Source organism: Carassius gibelio, chromosome B16 (genome assembly GCF_023724105.1).
Source record: "Carassius gibelio isolate Cgi1373 ecotype wild population from Czech Republic chromosome B16, carGib1.2-hapl.c, whole genome shotgun sequence".
In the NCBI taxonomy this organism is placed as follows: domain Eukaryota; kingdom Metazoa; phylum Chordata; class Actinopteri; order Cypriniformes; family Cyprinidae; genus Carassius; species Carassius gibelio.
This window is the reverse complement of record NC_068411.1, coordinates 21,397,019-21,414,230: the sequence shown is the minus strand read 5'-3', so window position 1 is coordinate 21,414,230 and position 17,212 is coordinate 21,397,019. Positions and strand designations below refer to the sequence as shown.

General features: G+C 35.3%; 2 protein-coding genes and 1 long non-coding RNA gene across 5 annotated transcripts; all 3 read left to right on the top strand.

The window, feature by feature from the left end:
* The first annotated feature begins 937 nt into the window (after positions 1–937).
* On the top strand, positions 938–16,960 carry LOC127975161 (glutathione S-transferase kappa 1). Of its 2 annotated transcripts, none has more exons than XM_052578995.1 (7): positions 938–1,359; positions 1,450–1,531; positions 1,780–1,908; positions 2,066–2,211; positions 2,413–2,529; positions 2,636–2,729; positions 16,887–16,960. In XM_052578995.1, the coding sequence occupies exons 1-7, from the start codon at positions 1,288–1,290 to the stop codon at positions 16,934–16,936; spliced, it is 690 nt and encodes a 229-aa protein (XP_052434955.1). In that variant the 5' UTR covers positions 938–1,287; the 3' UTR covers positions 16,937–16,960. The 2 variants fall into 2 exon arrangements, with proteins under 2 accessions (XP_052434955.1, XP_052434954.1); XM_052578994.1 differs by lacking the exon at positions 16,887–16,960 and adding an exon at positions 2,917–3,447 and having other exon boundaries at positions 939–1,359.
* LOC127975164 (uncharacterized) lies at positions 4,297–5,571 on the top strand. Its single transcript, XR_008157448.1, has 2 exons — positions 4,297–5,109; positions 5,204–5,571. It is a non-coding gene; the product is annotated as an uncharacterized LOC127975164 (long non-coding RNA).
* On the top strand, positions 6,570–15,107 carry LOC127975162 (glutathione S-transferase kappa 1-like). 2 transcript variants are annotated; one of them, XM_052578997.1, is made up of 9 exons: positions 6,570–6,644; positions 11,348–11,425; positions 11,531–11,602; positions 11,698–11,779; positions 12,160–12,276; positions 12,479–12,621; positions 12,843–12,959; positions 13,059–13,152; positions 14,338–15,107. In XM_052578997.1, exons 3-9 carry the CDS (start codon positions 11,531–11,533, stop codon positions 14,385–14,387), a joined length of 675 nt encoding a protein of 224 aa, XP_052434957.1. In that variant the 5' UTR covers positions 6,570–6,644; positions 11,348–11,425; the 3' UTR covers positions 14,388–15,107. The 2 variants fall into 2 exon arrangements, with proteins under 2 accessions (XP_052434957.1, XP_052434956.1); XM_052578996.1 differs by lacking the exon at positions 6,570–6,644 and having other exon boundaries at positions 10,583–11,425.
* Positions 16,961–17,212: the final 252 nt, after the last annotated feature.

Here is a 17,212-nt window from a genome sequence, read left to right as displayed (position 1 = left end):
ACAGGCTGCTGCACATAAGTTAGTTTTTTTTTTTTTTTTTTTTTTTTTTTTTTTTAACCGAGAAGTTGCCTTATTGGTTAAAATCCCCAAACTGTTTACTTAAATATTAAATTAAGAAATGACAAAAAGGTAATCACTTTGGTAATCTATACTGTACATTTTGGTTGTAACTGTAATCTGAATACCCCTCATTTAAAATGTAATTATAACTTAATACAGTTACTCATATTTACTCGTTACTCGTATTTCAAATACGTAATGTATTTCGTTATTCCCCAGACCCTAATTCACGTAATTTATTTTCCTATTTTCAGGAAGATATGGTTAAATAAAAGAACCAGTCACCGTCGGAATATCTGGCAACCCCTTCAACAGACGGGAACTTTCACTGTGGCTGCTAGCTTAGGGGCGGAGCCCTGATAGTAGCTCACTCAGCGTTGAGCTTTTCAGTCACTCCTGAAATGTGGGAACTTGTCGCAAAAGTTTAGCACTAACTACAAACCACTGAAAGCAGCATGCTTAAATTGACATCGTTTACTTACGAGTGGTGATGGCAGAAAAAAAATTTTGCGCTAGAAACACCACACGTTGGTGACGCCTGCTGTCAAAGCATGCAACTAAAAAAGGAGAAAAAAATACACATAAAACACATTTCACAAACTAATTCAAATTTTTTTATTGAATTTGTAATATATTAAAGCCAATTAACAAAACATGTAAGACTGTTAAATATGAAATGCCTGTATAATATGTTAATTTGCAGGGCTTGTTTTGTTTGTTTCATGATGATCTTGGTTAATCCAACCAATAGGAGACTAAGAACTATAACAATTCCTTTTTATTATACACATTATAAAAATTGATCAGACAAATGTTTTTTTAAGACACGAATCACGTGACATGGATGAACTCCGAGTCACTTGTTCGAAACAAATGATTCACAAAGAATCGGAAGCTTCACGAAGCAGTGTCAAGTGTCCATCACTTTTTCGAGACGAAGATTATTTCAACTCGTGTTGTTCTTTAACGTCGTTCATAACCCTTAGAAATACACTTTTTTTTGGCATACTTCAAACAGTCGATGCAAGTCTGTCGTAGTGAACGAGGGGCTTTTTGCCATAAACTATCTCGTTCTAACTGCGTTGAACTTTAGCACGGTTTCTCTTAAAGTAAACGAGTGAGACAGTGACGCCAAGGTTAAACTGGTCGAGTGCATGTAAATTACATTATTCTAATAACCCATATTATAATCCATATTTGTGAAGGTGCTTATTTTCTTTAAAAAAAATGGGCGGTTCGAGAAAAATGGTCGAGTTTTTCTATGATATTGTTTCTCCGTATTCTTGGTTGGCATTTGAAGTGCGTATTGTTTTTCTCCTTTAACGTACTTAATTAAGATCCAGTTTGCTCAAGATGTTCTCATATAATGTGTTGATTTTGTGTTTTAAGGTGCTGTGTCGCTATAGAAATGTTTGGAACATCGACCTGAAATTTAAACCAGCATATTTAGGGGGAGTCATGCATGGCTCAGGTAATGGGTATGTGTATAATCTGTACAAATCATTAAAAACAACAGTTCTCGATTCTTTCTAATGAAAATGCGTTTTTAAATATCAAAATAATGTGGTATTTATGTTGCAATTTTTACTGAAATGGGTCAAAAGTAACTAATAGACTGCCATTGGAGCCATACTAACACAACATCTAATTAATTAAAGCATTATAAAAATGTGCTTTCATAAGTAAGTTAACAAATTATCAAATTTCCTCTATTTTTAGGCAATCGGCCTCCTGGAATCGTCCCAAATAAGTTCCTTTACATGACCAAAGATCTGGAGCGGGTGTCTGGCTATTTTGGTGTTCCTTTGTATCCACCTTCGAATGTTTTTGAAGTAATGTTTGAGAAAGGTATTCAAACCATGGCCAGATGCACAATGCAAGCCATACTTCAGATTTTTTGTTCTGTTGAAATGTTTTAAGAGTTTTTTTTATTTATATATATTTTTTAATCACTTTCTGTCACAATCTCTTTTATTTTTCTTTCCTCGTCCATCTTTCCATGCAGGCACTTTGAATACCATGCGTTTTGTGACAGCTGTAACGGAGAAGGAAAAAGATGGAGATGTGCTGGTGGAAAGGGTATCTAGAGAGCTCTGGAAAAGAATCTGGAGTACTGATCAGGACGTTACCCAGCCTGCCTCCCTCATTGAGGTATCCTATACCCAAGAGTAGCTGTTTTTAAAAGAAGAGGTGTCAGATGCAGAACCTGGCTTGTAAAATTGCTAATTAGAATTAATTGGCATGTGCTATCTCCTATTATTATGCCAAAAATCTATACACATGAACATTTTCATGATAACCTCTGTTGTACTTCACCACTGTATTAAAACAGACTAGTTTTGTGTTGCACAGGCAGGATTAAAAGCAGGTCTCTCGGCCAATGAGTTGGAGGAAATTCTGACCCTCTCCAAATCTCAGCCAATCAAAGACAAGCTGAAGAGTGTCACACAAGAAGCACTGGACTATCAAGTCAGTGCCTTTTACTTATTCTTTTGCACCTTGTCTTTCTAACTAGAATGTCTTTCTGGTGAAAATATATTACAGTAATCTCCCCCCCACCTCCCCGTTTTTGCAGTGCTTTGGTTTTCCTTCCACTGTGTGTCATGTGAACGGGAAGGCTGAGCTCTTCTTCGGTTCTGACAGATTTGAGCTCATGGCTCATTGCATTGGTAACCATGGATTTGTACTATAGTTTCATGTTTATATTTATCATACACTGTTTTTTTTTTGATGGTTTATTGCTCTTGATAATGTTTTAAAACATACATTTCTAACTAACCTTGGGATATAAAAATCTAAAAATATATTACGATTTACTCTTCATTGGCCAATCGTTGTCTTTCTTTTGTGTTACAGGTGAGAAGTGGGTGGGGCCTCACCCTGACAAACCCACATCCAAAATGTGATCACTGCTCTCATATACTGCTAAACCCTTATAAATGCTTTACATTCAAATTGCTCTTACCATATTTACATTGAATTCAAAAGAGAGGAAAAAACAAACTCTGAAGACAGAAATAATAAGATAGATGTCTATGTGGTCGCCGTGATTTTGACAAATAAGACATGTTCCTCATTACTGTCGGATCAACATTACTGTCCAAAAATTTAGACTTAATCCAAAACCTAACACTACTCATAATTTATTCCAAAAATCAGTGGTATATGATAGCTGATTAACAAGGGTGTAGAAGTACCTAACCCCGATCATAAGCCTAGAACAGATATTTCCTTATCTCTATTCTGATTGGCTGATTGGAATGTCGTTCCAGGAACATGTTGTATTTAGTGAAATCATGCTCACCATGTCTATACACTCTACTGTTCAAAAATTTCTTCTGCTCACCAAGGCTGCATTAACTAAATAAAATACAGTAAAAATTATAATATTGTGGAATTCAGTGTTATACTAAAGATTCATATAGTGTGACCACTGTATAGTAGCCTGTAAGATATTTTCCAGTGTCACTTCACACTCCAGTCTAGTAGGTGGCAGAAATACACCATAAACTGACAATCGCCATTCTATGGAACAAGAAGAAATATATCATGAAATAGGAGGAGTAACCCCAGAGTGCAGTCTGGACGTTGGGGCGGGGCGACACTTCGAGGCTCCGCCCATATTTGTTTTCCCCACCTTTGACATTTTGCTCCGAGCCAGCAGGGGGCAGTTTGCGTTGAAACAAACAGAACGGTGGCAACTGCAGCAGCAGAGTAATAACGCTATTTCACGTTGATTGCATGAGGTGAGTAAAAGTGGTTGTGTAAATATCTTATAATATTAAATGCGATGTTCGATCATTTATTTATCCATGGTACGTTCAATTTGAATAATTATTGTTAATAATTGTTATAAATTGCTCTTTTATTGTTCTTTGTGGATTGTAACAGTACACTTTGTACATGGCTTTAGTTCTTAGGTTTGATTTTACAGAGGTATGCCATTACATTTGTCAAGTTATTTGAACAGACATGCATGATTATTGTGTGTATATTATTATTATTATTATTTTTCAGGATGACATGATCAGGAGGTGGTGGTGTTCTGTTCTCCTGGACAGCTTCACTCCGCAAATGTATGTAGCTGTTTGAATGTTGCTACATGAAACATTACTCTGTACTATATCTAGCAATATACCTACCTCTTGACATTTGTTCTTTTAGAGTTCAACCACTGAGGGGAGGAACTTCACCATTCACCATGTCTTCAGGCAGAGTCGAGCAAAGCAGGTTATTTGTGCACATACATTCATTAAGAACTAATAATTACATGTGTGTACATGCAGAGGTATTTTAGTTATTACAGCTACATAGTTGTTCAGATATGAAATTGGTATTATGTACAAGTACTATATTGGTCAGCACCGTGGATTATTTTATATACAGCTATCAGTAAACATCAGCATCAAAGACATTTAAAAACATTTCAGCTTAATTCATTTTCAGACAGCACCGAGTGTTTTAAATAACTTCTGTTTGTGATCTAATGTGGATTTTGTTCACCATATAAGACAGAAATATTTATATTCAATGTAAAAGATCTTCATGTGGATCATGCATACAAATATATACAAATATCTCACTGGATTATTACAATGAATTGCAAAATGAATGTGTGGAAATGTAAACTAATATATCCTACTGACACACTACAGCAAAAGATATAAATAATTGGCTTAAAACAATTTTTTTTCAGTTAGAAAATACTAACATGCCTAATACTTCTGCACAGTACTGTATATATTCACATTTTATTAGTGGTATTGTAAAAGAATGAGTATGCAGTTGTGACAACAATCTATAGAGTTTGTTTAAAGCAAGGTTGTCTGTATTCAGTGTTTATATAATGTTTAATAACTTTAAATACATGTATAAATAAACCTATGTATGTTTTTGATTCAACAGCTTCCCCTGGAAATCCTCAGTGAATTTTATTTTGTCAGCGGGTGACTCTGCATATTTGACACTTTCTCTGTTTTGCAGATGGTTTAGTGATGTGCTTCACTCAAGAAGTTTTTCGGAAAGCGGCACAGTTTGCCTGGCTAGACAGTAAGATTTCCCCGTTTAATGCTCATTCTCCAATTGAATTTTGTAGTACGAGGCTGTTAAACTTTTTTTATTATTTTTGTCTTTACACTATAAGTTGTGGCCAACTGGAAGAATTGTCCTCCTGTCTCCTGACCGGAACGAGTTCAGACGGATGTACAGCATCAGGGAACGCTTGCAGTGCAGAGCCCTTTTCAAGTTTTACCCACCAGGGTACAGGGAAGAGGCCGGTGTGGTGATCTTCTGGGCTTTTGTTTACACGGGATTTTGTTCCAAGGACTGTGTTTTTTTTTTTTTGTTTTTTTTTTTCTCGGCATGTAACACATTTGTGTGTTAAGTTCATTGAAGGGAAATAGTTGAACTGAGATCAACTGGTTTTGATGTATTAATTGATGTCATTTAAAGTTAAACTTTGCAGTGTATAATGTTTTAATAAAAAAGCTATGGCAAACACGTGCATGACAACAGGTTTCAGTCATTTACATCAGTCTATCATTCTTTAAGGTTTCTCGTTTTTGATGGTAACATCATTTGCTATGCATTGCTCATAATGAATTCTTAATTTAGTTGTGACAATTTGGTGTAATATTTCAATTACCAATGATTTTATAAAGCGTTTAAAGGGGTGATTAAATGTATTATGTTTTTATTTAGAAGCGGGTAGCTAAATAAATTCAGGATTAATAAGGTTTTCAGTAGTGCACTTCAAAAAACAAATAACAGAAAGTGACGAGTCTTTTTGGGTAAGTTCTTTAGAACCTGTATAGTTCCTTCCTTGCAAAAAGTAACCATGGATTTATTGTAGTAAAAATATTTGTTGGCATATTAATTAACGTGCAGTAATTATAAAAACACCATAGTTTAACTATAGTTTTTGTAGCAGAACCATGGTAAATTTTCGTAGGGGCTAAGGGGATGTTCAGTATATTATTGGTGACGTTCAGAGACTGGTGACAATTTGTTACACACACACACATATGTATGTATATATATATATATATATATATATATATATAATTTGAATATATAAATCAAGGTACTCCGTGACTACATATTATATTACCGTGTCATTTTCAAAATCCAGCGAGTAATGCCGAGGTAGCGTCTACAGCCGTTGAGGGAGTAGACCATTTATTTCTATTCTGTTCGTCATAATCCAAAACTCTTTGTATTTATACGGGATGTTGTAGAAACGCAAAAATAAATGCAAAAACACAACTTTTATATTCGCTTTTTAATTTATATTAAAAGTTTGTTCATCTGCGTGTCTTCATAGATATACATAATAAAGCCTTTATTATGTATATCTATGGTCTACTTCCGCATTCCAATCCTGCTCACAGCGTCATAATTCTCTATACCAATAAGATGTAAAATCGTCACTCATCTGTACACCAATAAGCTCATCTTAATCATAAACCAATAACCGCCGAGGTGGGCGGGGCGACACGTGTCGCTCCGCCCAAACGTGTCGCCCCGCCCCATCGTCCAGACTGCACTCTGGGCTACTTGAATAGGAGTAGAGGACAAGACCAAGGGTAAGTTGCACACATGCATGTAAATTACATTATTCCAGTTTTTCAACTGAGAATACTGTAACCATGATGTAACCAAACACAGCTTGTAAAGTCACAGCATGTCAGCAAGGATTCTCACTCTTTTATGGACACCACATTCAGACCTTCAAAGACATTTTCCATTAGCTTTCTAATCAAACACCTACAGAAATCACATTCCAGCATATACCGTACTGTCTTAGGCCACTAGTATTTTCACCAACAAAAATATTTATAAGTTATTTATATCTTTTGCTATATTTTGCTATTATTTCCGTCTATATTTTATAAACGGAACTCTGACCTGACATAATTCAGTGGTGCCTGGGGAAGAAGAGGGGGGGGGGGCAGGTTTGGGAGGGAGTTCAGCTTCCTGACAGCCTGGTGGATGAAGCTGTCTTTCAGTCTGCTGTTCCTGGCCTGGAGACTCCGCAGTCTCCTCCCTGATGGTAGCAGGCTGAAAATGCTGTGTGATGGGTGAGTGGGATCACCTGCCATGTCGAGGGCTTTGCGGGTGAGACGTGTTCCATAAATGTCCTGGAGGGAGGGGAGAGAGACACCAATGATCTTCTCAGCTGCTCTCACTATGCGTGGCAACTGATTCAAACTGAAGCGCGCGGCTTGAATACACCCACACAGAAGAAAAAGCAGCGAGACTGTTCAAGTTTTTTATTTTACTGTTTGCTTCGCGGTGAGAGGAATAAGACATTATTCACCCCAAAAAGATGCTAACACATTGTTTACCGTGAAGTTGTGTGCGGAACAACCAATCAAACCTGACTATGTCAGTTGTCCAATCAGAACACAGTATGCTACCGAAAGGAGGAGTTTAAGGAAACTGAATCTTTTGAACAGCTTCGCGCGAACCGTTTGGGATCTCTGAGAATAAATGATATTTTGACAAAATGACAATGTTTTTTAACCTTGGATGGATTTAAACCTATTGTACAGGACTTATAAACAGTGATAGGAAGCTTAGAATTTTCATCTTACTGGCTCTTTAAGTTAATAGAAGTTCATTAATAAAATCTATTTATGGAATTACCTTTGACAGCAATCCTCACTTTAAAATATTTTTACACAACTGCCTAATATTTTGCACAGTATCTGTAGCTTTGCAGGTTTCTTCAAGTGTTTTGGTTATGGAGGTAATTTAATGTCAAAAATATTTGCATTGCCAGGGTTATACAACTGTACATAAGACTGTAACCGTAAATTAAGCTTGCATGTGCAAGAGAAGCTTTGTAAAGGTGTAAATAGCATTTCAAGTTTAAGATAAAAATATTTGCAGCATTTTCCTGTTACTCGTGAGTGTAATTAATGTATTATGAAAATGCAGCTTCATGCTAACGCAAAATAAATATAATTTCCATTCTTCTGATTTCTATTTTTCCGTGCTTACACTTTTGGCACGTTGTTTTTGTTAAAATACGGTCAAAAGTACTGGAAGCCTATGAAAAGTGATTTTTCCAAGCGAAAACAACAGTTTAAAGAACTGCAAAACAGATCCATTGCATAGAACCAATCTGTATGTGAAAAAAAAAAAAACTGTTGCAAATGTATAAATTACTTGTTGTGCATGTGGGGCAAAAAGCAACCAAAATAAACCGATATTTACAGCTCCGTCTTTTCTCTGTACTTACAATTTTGTCACGATTCTCTCTAACTGAGATTTGCAAGCGCGAAGGGGAGGGCAGGTCCACCACATTCTTGTAGCCAATCACATGAGGCTCTCATTGACTGTCCATTTACTCTTATCTGATTGGTTCAATAAACACATCATATGCCAAAACATTAATCTTCATTTAGTTCCGAATCGTTCTCGCTTCCTGAATGGTACTGTTAATGTTCACATACATTAAAAATAAAAATAAATAAATAACAACTTGATTTAAACATGATACTTTATAAGTTCATACTGAATTTCGAGCTGTGTATTATCCTTTTCTTCCTCAACAGGCATGATATATTAGTTTATTGTAATATTTACATTTTGATGATACTTAAAGATGGCCTAGTGTCTGCACTAGTTTAATACACGTATAATTTAATTAATTGTCTACTGATCAGGGACGATCAAATTTATTTTTCAAATTAAATGTATATATTTAAAATAAAATTCTTATATATTTACACATCATTAAAGACATTTTTATCAAAGTTGTATTATTATTATATTTTTATTTGAAGTGTAAGTTTTTGGATTAGTCAAATCTGGACACATAGAAAAAATTGTGTTGCTCATACTTGCTTCCTATAATAGCTTGATCAGTCACATGAAAGTAATCGGAATCAATACCAAAATTTCAAAATATACAATTGAGTGTTAAATACCATAAACAGAGACATTGTCTGAAATACTGCCTCATTTTATATGGTTACAAGAAGGTGGTAGACCCGCCCTCCCCCTCACACTTGCAGAACTCAGTTAGTGAGAGAATTGTGGTCAAAATTGTAAGCGCAGAGAAAAGAAAGATTTTGCAACAGTTTTTTTTTTGCACATACAGACTGGTTCTACGCAGTCAATCCATTTTGCAGTCCTTTAAAGGGTTAGTTCACCCAATAATCAAAATTATGTTATTAATAACTCGCCCTCATGTCGTTCCAAATCCGTAAGACCTCCTTTTATCTTCGGAACACAGTTTAAGATATTTTAGATTTAGTCCGAGAGCATTCTGTCCCTCCATTGAAACTGTGTGTATACTGTCCATGTCCAGAAAGGTAAGAAAAACATCATCAAAGTAGTCCATGTGACATCACAGGGTCAGTTAGAATTTTTTGAAGCATCGAAAATACATTTTGGTCCAAAAATAGCAAAATCTACGACTTTATTCAGCATCGTCTTCTCTTCCATGTCTGTTGTGAGAGAGTTCAAAATAAAGCAATTTGTGATATCCGGTTCACAAACGAATTATTCGATGTAACCGGATCTTTTTGAAACAGTTCACCAAATCGAACTGAATCATTTTAATCGGTTCTCGTCTCCAATATGCATTAATCCACAAATGACTTAAGCTGTTAACTTTTTTAATATGGCTGACACTCCCTCTGAGTTAAAACAAACTAATATCCTGGAGTAATTCATGTACTCAAACAGTACACTGACTGAACTGCTGTAAAGAGATAACTGAAGATGAACACCGAGCAGAGCCAGATAATGAATAAAACATTGACTCTTTCACATGCTTTTAGATTTTCTGGGTGTGAAAAAATTATCCACTAAATTGAAGGTATATATTTCACCCAAAAATGGAACTTCTGTCATTAAATACTCACCATCATGTTGTTCCAAACCAATAAGACCATCGTTCATCTTCGGAACACAAAATATATTTTTGATTAAATGTAAGAGCTCTCAGACCCTGCATAGACAGCAACGCAACTGTTCCCAGGTCCAGAAATATAGTAAGGACATCGGTAAAACAGTCCATGTAACATCAGTGGCTCAACTTAAGTTTTGCAAAGCTTATAAGAATACTTTTTGAGTGCAAATATAAAAATCCTAACTTCTCCAAGTTACATCTTCCACCATTTTAGAGAGTATCACAATGCATATGCACGATTTCCCCAGAAGAATAAACAACATAGGTTATGCAGATTATGTTCTTGCACGCACTTTCTTCCCCGAATGTTAACAACACTGTTTATGTCGATTACGCTCTTGGGTACTCTCCAAAATGGTGGAAGACATCTCAGGGGAGAAGAATAGTTAAATTAATTGTGTTATTTTTGTACAAAACTGAAGTTGAGCCACTGGTGTCACATGGACAGTTTTCATTATGCCCTTGCTGTGTTTCTGGACCTAGGAACATTAGAGTTGTGTTGCTATCTATGTTAGAGTCAGAGAGCTCTCCGATTCCATCAAAAATATCTTCATTTGTGTTCTGAAGATGAACAAAGGTCTTACGGGTTTGGAACGACATGATGGTTCGTAATTAATGACAGGATTTTAATTTTAGGGTGAATTACACTTTAATATATGACATGTACCAGAACCTGAAGCAGGACATTTTTATAATGATATAAAGGCCTTTTACTTACAATGGTATATTATACGAAGTAAGCTATCTGACAGAAGGCATTTACAACAGGTTTTTTCAAATACGATATGTAAGCTTTACAGGGTTAAAGTCTCAAAACAGTTCAGGTGAAGAAACCTCTTTTTAGAGATCAACCCCGATTAAGATCTGTTGTATAAGATTAAGTTAATGAGTGCAAGAATAGTTTTGTTTGAGATTATTGTAAAATGTTTAAATAATTAATGTTTGATAAGCTACCATAAGTAAATGAGTGGCATTCTGCCAGAAATAGTGGATCTTGATTCGTCTCTCATTTAACTTTAAACAAGGTTTCTCTTCACTGAGGGTACAAGTACAACAAGTACCACAGTGAGACCATGTCACTGAAGGTAAAACCAGTCACTTCTTGGAATTGGGAACATTAAACTGACATGTCTGAGCTCCGAGAGACTGTACAACACGTGCTAATGAGTTTTAAAGCACATAAAACATAGTGATACATAGTTTGCCAACCACCATTAAACCCATTGACATGGTGGAGGACAAGTGATGTCCAAAAAGGAAAAAGAATTTCAAACAGGTTTGGAGAAAGTTTAAAAGGGAGAGTACAAGACAGACAGTTAAGGTTAGGGGTAGAGTTTGCCTATGTCTTTTCTTTCTTTGTAGATCCCATCCCTTAAAGATCTCCAACCTGCAGCTAAAGCCTTCTCCCGTTAAAAGGAATCAGAACAAGAACTCAGCAAGGTACTGTACCTTCATGCCTGTAAATGCCATTATAATATACTGTAATATACTGAATACTGTTGTCCATACTTATGTGTTTGGATTTGTAAATATATTATTTTACAGATGTCTAATTCCAGAAAAGGGGTCAAGTTGTTCTATGATGTCATCTCTCCTTATTCCTGGCTGGCATTTGAGGTTGGTAATGTTCTTCATCCTTAGTATATTAATTGCCATGCCTTCAGTGCAATTGCAGTGTCAGTACTGTGCCTGTGTTGATTTTGTGTTTCAAGGTGCTGTGCCGCTATAGAAATGTTTGGAACATTGACCTCACACTCAAGCCGGCATATTTAACAGGAGTCATTTACGGCTCAGGTATACATGATCAAAACTAAAATAAATGTCACATGAAATTTTTATTAAAATGTAAATGTATGCATTTAGCAGACACTTTTATCCAAAGTGACTTACATTGCATTCAGGCTAACAATTTTCTCCTATCATGTGTTCCCCGGGATTCGAACCCCCAACCTTGCGCTTGTTAACGCATTGATCTACCACTTGAGTTACAGGAACACTAATCATACATTAATAATCATAGCTTTTTAAGTCCAGACAGTAAATGTATGTCTTATATAATTAAATATATGTGCAAATCTACTGGGAGCAATACTTTTGTTACAGCTGAAATGTAATTACACTGTACTTGTTGTGTGTGAAGACAGAAAACCTTACCAACTTTTTTTTTTTTCTAGGTAACCAGCCTGCTGGAGCAAACCCTAGCAAGCTTATGTACATGGTCTCAGATCTAAAGCTGACTTCTGAGTATTTTGGAGTCCCGATGTTTCGACCTTCAAGCATTTCTGAGAAAGGTATGCAAGCATGATTCTCTATGATAGTACTCATGCAGACTAACATTTTAATACGTTTTTCCCTAAAGTGCATGTACTAAAGTCAGTGCAATGAGATTGTTGTTACAATAATATTCGAAAAATAATATTCGTGTGCTTCTAAGTAAATCACATCTCTTTTTTTCTCTCTTTTTTTTCCTCTTGTTATCTGTTGCCTTCTTAGACTCTTTGAATGCGATGCGTTTTGTGACAGCTATAGCAGAGAAGGGAAAAGATGGAGACACACTGGAAAGGGTGTCTAGAGAGCTCTGGAAGAGAAAGTGGCGTACTCAACAGGACATTACCCAGCCTGCCTCACTCACTGATGTATCATATAACTGAGATTAAGAAATTTAATCAAGATTAATTAAACAATTTCTCTAGCACTTATTTTAATCCGTAACATTAACTCCATACATTTGAGTAAAATGTCATATTTTAGCACAAAGGTGGAGAATGATACATCTATATGCTAAACCTGTAGTGAAGACAATACAGTAAACTGTCAGATGATAATTAATAGTATTCTCCAATGTCTTTCTGCACAGGCAGGATTAAAGGCAGGTCTCTCAGCCAATGAGGTGGAGGAAATTCTGACTCTCTCCAAATCTCAGCCAATCAAAGACAAGCTGAAAAGTGTCACAGAAGAAGCACTGGAGTATAGAGTCAGTGTATATCTGTACCCTTTGTCTTTCCCACTAAAATGTCTTTGTGGTAAAAACATCATAAAACATCCTTACACAATTTTTTTCCCATTTTTGCAGTGCTTTGGTTTTCCGTTTATCGTGTGCAATGTGAATGGGAAAGCTAAAGTCTTCTTTGGTTCCGACAGATTTGAGCTCATGGCTTATTTCTTTGGTAACTACCATTTACTTGGGATTTAGACGCATTCATTGATTGATTAACCAACAACTTGTTTGACTAACGTTGTTTGGTTAATTTACATTTTATATGATCTTATGATCTTTTTTATTTATTTATTTCTGACGTATTGTCAAAATGATGAAAAGCATTCTTATTATTCCTGTGTTTTTTCACATCAAAGATTTGTAAAAAAAATTATTTGATCATGTCTGTTTGATCACACGTTTTATCATGGGTTATTAATTGCGTGTCAGCATTTTAACTATTTAAAATGTGCTTATTGTTTGCCAGTGCTAACAATGATGATAATCAAAGAATTTGCCAAAATGTGCATCTGTGCTATGGATATTTAACCTCTCTCTTTCTCTCTCTATATATATTTATACGCATGATCCTGGTCCACACAAAACTAGTCATAAATAGCCAGCGTATATCTGTAGCTATAGCCAACAACACATTGTATATGGGTCTAAATTATCTTTTTTTCTTTTATGCTAAAAAATTATTAGTATATTAAGGAAAGATCATGATCCATGAAGATATTTCGTAAATCTTGTTACGACCTATGGCTCCCAAAAGGCGGCAACAAAAGAAGGGACACACGCGGACATCAAGAATAACTCTATTTATTTAACATAGTAAAAAAAAATTATATTAATGTTTCCGTCATGCTACTGTAAATGTGTCAAAACTTGATTTTTGATTAGTGATATGTATTGCTAAAAACTTCATTTGGATAACTATAAGGGCAGTTTTGTCAATGTTTAGATTTTTTTTTAACCCTTAGATTCCAGCTTTTAAAATAGTTGTATCTCAGCCAAATATTGTCTTATCCAAACAAACCATACATCAATAGAAAGCATATTTATTCAGCTTTCAGATATACACCCTTATGACTGGTTTTAAGATCCAGGGTTACAAATGTATATATATATATATATATATATATATATATATATATATATATATATATATATATATATATATATATATATATATATATATATATATAACATTTTTTATCATACTTACCATTTATATTATAAAATATTATATTTATCATTTTGCTGTGTGATGTTTTAAACCATAAAATTCTATCTAACCTTGGGGTGTTAAAATCTTAGGTGACACACTGTTCATTGTGCATTCATTTATATTTTTTCTGGCTGTGTGTTCTAGGAGAGAAGTGGGTGGGGCCTCAACCTGACAAGCCTACTGTCCAAATGTGATCACTACTCATTCAAACTATGTCTATTTTAACAATTTCTAAATAAAATGTTTAAAATACTGTAAATTCCAAACAGGTTTAGAGAAAGTTTAAAAGGGAGAGTACAAGGCAAACAGTTAAGGTTAGGGGTACACTGTTAAAATAAAATCTGTAATATTTTTGGTAAAATACCAGCAGCTGTGTTTGCCAGAACGTCAGCGTTAAAAATATGGTAGCAACATTTTAGGTTTTAGAGACTTAACTTAAATTCACAATAAAATAACATATTTTGTTAACTGATCTAATGTTCTAATATTAATAAACCAACATCCATTTTGAACCATGGTAATGAAAGTGAAGTGACATTCAGCCAAGTATGGTGACCCATACTCAGAATTTGTGCTCTGCATTTAACCCATCCGAAATGCACACACACAGAGCAGTGCACCGATAACCACCAAAAACTGGTGGTGATGAGAAAGTCACATGATGAATCAAAGCTCATCACTAACAGATCTTCCACAACCTGAGAAAGAATATATATATATATATATAGTCATGGCCAAAAATATTGGCACCCTTGGTTAATATGAACAAAGAAGGCTGTGAAAATGTATCTGCATTGTTAATCCTTTTGATCTTTTATTTAAAAAATCACAAAAATGTACCTTTTCTTTGGATAATAAGAATTTAAAATGGGGGGAAATATCATTATGAAATAAAAGTTTTTCTCAAATTCTCATTGGACTCAATTATTGGCACTCCCAGAAATTCTTATGAGTAAAATATCTCTGAAGTATATTCCTATTCATATTCACAATTTTGAGCACTCCAGCATGATTATAAACATGAAATTATCCAGCCATGGCTTCCTGTTTCACAGAATTATAAAGATGAGGGAAAACAAAGCCCATTCCCTTAATTATCCATAAAAATGAGAAAAAACAAAGAATGTATTTCTGATGTGCAGCAAACGATAATTGAGCTTTACAAATTAGTGAAGTGGCTTAAAGAAAAGAGCTAGAGCAGCTAGTGAAAATTCCCATTTCCACCATTAGGCCAATAATCAAGAATTTCCAATCGACATAAAATGTTATGAAACTGCCTGAAAGAGGATGTGTGCCTATATCATCCTAATGCACAGTGAGAAGGAGAGTTTGAATGGCTAAAGACTCTCCAAGGATCACAGCTGGAGAATTGCAGAAAATAGTTGAGTCTCGGGTTCAGAAAAAAAATAAATAATAATAATTGTCAAACAGCACCTACATTACCACATGTTGTTTGAGAGGGCTTCAAGAAAAATTCCCTAGCTCATCCAAAAACAAACTCCAGCATATTCAGTTATCAGACATTACTAGAACTTCAAATGGGACTTGCTTCTATGGTGAGATGAAACAAAAACAATTTGCTTTTTAGCAGCAAACACTCAAGATGGGTTTGGTGAACACAGAGATAAAAAGTACCCCATTTGTACAATGAAATATACTGGTGTATTTTTTATGTTGTGGGCCTATATTTCTGCTGGAGGTCCTGCACATCTCGTTTAGACACATGGCTTCTTTGATTCTATCAAATACCAACAGATAAAAAATAAGTAAGTGACTGGCTTTGATGTTGTGCCTGACAAACCTCTCAAAGCACTTCATCATGATTGGAGTCAGTGCTATGGGACGGTAGTCATTGTGGGTGGGTGGGGTGGGGGGGGGTGCTTGGACAGTGCTTTCTCCACCCTCAATACCACGACTTAGGTGCCCGCAGCATAAATGGCTGCCCACTGCTCCGGGTGTTTGTGTTCACAGTGTGTGTGTGTGTTCACTGCTCTGTGTGTGTGCACTTCAGATGGGTTAAATGCAGAGCACGAATTCTGAGTATGGGTCACCATACTTGGGCTGAATGTCACGTCACGCACTCATTTAGAGAAGACACAGTTGATTTCTTTGGTACTGGTATGATTGCTGTGTATTTGAGACATGTGAGGGCAACATCCTAGCTCTGCAAGGTGTTAAAGATATCAATTAGGACATCTGTCAGCTGTGCCGTTTTGTAAGTGCATGCTAAACTTAACTCACTTAACTCATCCAATCAGATTGCTGTTATAACCTATAAAAGGATATTCATGTGCTTCTAAAATAATCACGATTTTATTTTATTTTTTTTGTTCTTCTGTTCTCTTTTGCAATCTCAGACTCTTTAAATGGGAAACATTTTGTGACAGTTGTAGCAGAGAAGGGAAAAAAAGGGAAACACACTGGAAAATATGTCTAGAGAGCTTTGGAAAAGAATGTGGCAACATTGATCAGGACATTATCCAGCTTGCCTACTGACATATTTATCTATGTTAAACCATGGATTTGAACTATAGTCTAATATTTATATTTCATACACAGGTTTCTTGATGGTTTATTGCACTTGATCATGTTTTAAACAATACATTCCTAACTAACCATGGGATATAAAAATCTAAAAATATATTAAAATGTACTCTTCATTGTCCAATTGTTGTCTATCTTTTGTGTTACAGGTGAGAAGTGGGTGGGGCCTCACCCTGACAAACCCACATCCAAAATGTGATCACTGCTCTCCTGTACTTAGGAGAAAATCTTTTAAATGCTGTACATTCACATTCCTCTTACAATATGAACGTACTGAATTCAGTATGAAAAGAGAGGGGAAAAAAACAAGCCGTGGAGACAGGAATAATAAGATATATATCTATATCCTCTACTGTTCAAAAGTTTCTTCTGCTCACCAAGGCTGCATTAATTGAATAAAAATACTGTAAAAATTATAATATTGTGGAATCCAGTGTTACAATAAAGATTCATATTGTTTGACCAATGAATATTG

What these genes read in the sequence shown, in the direction of transcription:
- LOC127975161 (XM_052578995.1), top strand. Translation starts at nt 1,288, where the DNA reads ATGGGCGGTTCGAGAAAAATGGTCGAGTTTTTCTATGATATTGTTTCT. An exon ending in ATTCTTGGTTGGCATTTGAA is followed by an intron (nt 1,360 to 1,449) that starts GTGCGTATTGTT and finishes TTGTGTTTTAAG; the next exon opens with GTGCTGTGTCGCTATAGAAA. An exon ending in GGGAGTCATGCATGGCTCAG is followed by an intron (nt 1,532 to 1,779) that starts GTAATGGGTATG and finishes CTCTATTTTTAG; the next exon opens with GCAATCGGCCTCCTGGAATC.
- LOC127975162 (XM_052578997.1), top strand. Translation starts at nt 11,531, where the DNA reads ATGTCTAATTCCAGAAAAGGGGTCAAGTTGTTCTATGATGTCATCTCT. An exon ending in AGGAGTCATTTACGGCTCAG is followed by an intron (nt 11,780 to 12,159) that starts GTATACATGATC and finishes TTTTTTTTCTAG; the next exon opens with GTAACCAGCCTGCTGGAGCA. An exon ending in AGCCTGCCTCACTCACTGAT is followed by an intron (nt 12,622 to 12,842) that starts GTATCATATAAC and finishes CTTTCTGCACAG; the next exon opens with GCAGGATTAAAGGCAGGTCT.